This window comes from Fukomys damarensis, unplaced genomic scaffold (genome assembly GCF_012274545.1).
Source record: "Fukomys damarensis isolate Sample0158 unplaced genomic scaffold, DMR_v1.0_HiC HiC_scaffold_39, whole genome shotgun sequence".
In the NCBI taxonomy this organism is placed as follows: domain Eukaryota; kingdom Metazoa; phylum Chordata; class Mammalia; order Rodentia; family Bathyergidae; genus Fukomys; species Fukomys damarensis.
The window spans coordinates 126784965-126788365 of NW_022900951.1; the positions used below are offsets into that span (position 1 = coordinate 126784965).

The 3401-nt window shown below is 59.2% G+C and overlaps 1 protein-coding gene across 1 annotated transcript; it reads left to right on the plus strand.

Moving 5' to 3' along the window:
- Positions 1 to 364: 364 nt before the first annotated feature.
- On the plus strand, positions 365 to 3250 carry Pnma6a (PNMA family member 6A). The gene is given in 6 exon segments (XM_010613940.2): positions 365 to 411; positions 2155 to 2201; positions 2204 to 2612; positions 2614 to 2712; positions 2714 to 2853; positions 2856 to 3250. Coding segments are annotated over 6 exon segments (1113 nt in total). The 3' UTR covers positions 3227 to 3250.
- The last annotated feature ends 151 nt before the right edge of the window (positions 3251 to 3401 follow it).

The window sequence follows — 3401 nt, forward strand, 5'->3', positions numbered from 1 at the left end:
CAGGTGACTCTCTCATTCTTCAGGTGACCGGGAAGCGCCTTTCTTCACCCTCTTCGGGAGAGAAGTCCCCAGACTCGTGGCCTGAAGGGCTGACTTTGAGGCCAGAGCTCCAGTTTCCCCATTTCCAACATTGGAGTCGTATCGGTTGGGTGAAGGGAGGGGAGCCGGTCTGTGTTGGGTGTCATTGGCACCTGAGAGCAGGGACCATGGTCTTGTGTAGTTGATGCCTGTGCAATGACCACATCGTGAGTCCCAGGGTCACTTCTTATTTACTTCAGAGCCTGCTCACCAGTTCAGTCCAGGAAGGCATTCCAGGTGCTGGTGGCAGCACATGTGTACCAGCTTCATGTTGGGAGCGACCCAAATGCCCATCCGCAGGGCTTTAGACCTAGTGTCGGGGGCTGTGATCCGGCAAGGAGCATAAGCCAGCTGGGCTCCAAGTGTTTATGGGAGGACCTTGACCACTGGAGGTTTACTGGAAAGGCAAGCCACCAAAGAGCATGCCAGGTAAGGCAGAGAAGGGGTAACAGCCTGGGGTGTGCATCTGTGGAAGCATGCTTGCCACCTGCCTGTTACAGTTCCCCAGATTCCTATGCCCAGTCGCCAGAGTCAGGGTGGCCAGACTTCCAGAGACTGAAGCTCTCGATTTCCACTGAAGGCAGCACTGCCATGGTACAGTGTGTATCTGTGCCCACCTCGAATCCTTAAAGGGACTTGGACCAGCATTTGTGGTTGGTGGACTCCAAGGCTGGGGAGATGGAAGGCTGCCTCTTGGAGGCAGGACACCCATGCTGGCCTTAGGGCCAAGAGCAATGTCCCAGAGTGCTTTGGGCTGTCCAGGGGGGCTTGAGGTGGCTACCTCTTTGTGACACACACCTAGGCAGAGGCCCCAGACACCCTAATTTTATCTCTGACAAGGAGAGTCACACAAATGGCCAAGGTCAGGGAGGACCAAGGGGCTAAAGAGTAGAAGTTGGTTTGTGGGACATGAGCCTTGGAGCAGGCAGAGGGAAAAGGCTGGGGCCAGGCTGGCCGAGGGTCACCAGTGGTAGGCACCCAGACACATGGCAGCAGTGGCTGTGGCACTGCTGTGGGGCAGCACACACATGTGAGCACATGAGGGCACACAAGCCCACATCCCCTCCCAGGAGTCACCGCTGGACCAGGCACACCTAGACCAGGCTGGCCACCTGACCAGCCCTGCCCTGCATAGATGGGGGATGGCAGGTGCTGGCAGGTGCATACCCTAGTCACTCTGGTGCCCCTCCTCCCCAGGCCAGATCCTACTGTCCATCCATGGGGGTGGGTGCAAGGTGGGGTGGAGTGAGGGAGACCCTGGGACAGGGGTGCATTCCACATGGGGGACTCAGTGGAGCTAGCCAGAGGCACAGGGACTCAGGACACAGAATGACAGACCCCAGATGGTGAGGGTCCCACCTGTACCAGGGCCCCCTCAGGGGCTCCGTGGTCCCTGCGCACGGGCCCATGAAGTGGAGAGTGGACAGCAGACAGCAGAGCATGGGTGGGGACCACAGCCGCCAGGCCACCACTTCTGCTGTCTCCGCTGCTGCAGCCCCAGGAGAAGGTGCCAGACCCTGGGCCTAGGAGGGGCAAATGGAGCTGCAGGGCCAGGGGTGCTGTGTCTTGGAAACCCGTCCCCTCCACTCCCCTAGGCCCGGATTGGGTCAGCCTGCTAGCGCTCGAGGGCAGGGGATGCTGGGGGGCTGTGTGGGGAGTGGGCTATGACTCACAGCAGGCAGAGAGGGGTGGGGTCAGACCAAGCTGCAGACAGGCACTCTGCCCACTGGGTTGGGGTAGATGGGTGGGTGGGGGGAGAGAAGGAGGAGGGGCAGCTTCGGGTGCATGTGTGCATGTGTGCTTGTGTGTGCGTTTGTATTTGTGCATGTGTGTTTTCAGGTGGGGGTGGATATGAGCCTCTCTGTGGCCCTGTTTGCATTCACAGGTTGCCACCAGTGCTACTGGAGTCCACCCCAGTTCCTTCCGCCTGCCCCTCAGCTGCACCCCATCATGCCAGCCTAGCCTGCTCAGGAAACCTTGTCCTGCCCAAGCTGGTATCAGCCCTACACACAGGCCAAAATTGCAGGCCATGGTGGTGACAATGCTTCAAGATTAGCATGGGCATCGGCATTCAAGTGCCGCGCTGACCCTGGGCATCCCAGAGGACTGTGATGAGGGCGACCTCTAAGGTCCCTGGAGGCCACCCTATGGGCCATGGGCCACTTTACTGTGGTGGGCAAAGTGTTTCAAGAGGAGTATAATGCCACAGTGGCCCTGATTGAAATGGACTAGGAAGTCAACTGTGCTTTGGTCCCCAGGGAAATACCAGGCACCCAGGGCCCCTCGTATGTGGTCTCTGTAACCTGCTTCTCGGGTGAGGAATTTCTGGGTTGAGCATTCCACTTTCTGGAACACCAAGGGCAGCCAGTGGAAGGCATGGCTGGTGTCTTGGGTCTGGGCCTGCCAGGGGTGACCTGGCTCAGATCCATTAGCTCCATTAGTCAGGCCATCCAGCCCTGGGTGGAGGCAGTGAGGTTCCAGAGACTGGGCGGGAGCCACCAGCCCCCCTGGTTAGAGCACACTGCTCACTTATTGCTGCGTGTATGACAGGGAGAGGAGCAGGAGGCTGCTGGAAGGCTTGCATGAGTCCCCTGAGCTGGTACAGGGACTCCTGGAGGGGAGCCCTGCCAGGACTGTGCCTGGCAGCCCCAATCCCAGCATTTCGAGATGAGTCCCAGGCCACCTTCTGAATGAAGTGTTTGACCGCCTTCGTGTTGCAGCTGGAAGTCACACTGCAGAAAGGCATCGCCAAGGAGTCCCTGGCCAGGGCCTCTGTGGCCATGTGTGCCTGAGGTGGATGCTCACCGGGGCCGACCTGACTGAGCCTCTGGATGAAGTCACAGGGAGGCTGAGGGCCAGCAGCAGGCCTTCAGCTTTTGTGGAGATACTGAGGCTCGTTCAGGAATCTGAGGCCAGGCTAGCCTGGGACAGTACAGCCCAGGAAGAGGACAGGGCTGCTGCTTGTGCTAATGCCCAGGCTGATGCCAACATCAAAGCAGAGAAGGAGAAGGTGGAGGAAGGAGAGGAGGTGGAGGAGCAGCAGGCTGAGGAGTCCATTCCTGAGGGACTCAAGGCTGTCCTGGAAGAGTTGGGAAACAACCATGAGGCTGGGGGGATGAGCCACCCCGAGTCCTCCTCAAGAGAATAGGCTCAGAATGCCCAGGGGCCGCCTCTCTGCAGCAGAGAAGGAACGTGGAGGAAGGAGAGGAGGTGGAGGAGCAGCAGGCTGAGGAGTCCATTCCTGAGGGACTCAAGGCTGTCCTGGAAGAGTTGGGAAACAACCATGAGGCTGGGGGGATGAGCCACCCCGAGTCCTCCTCTCA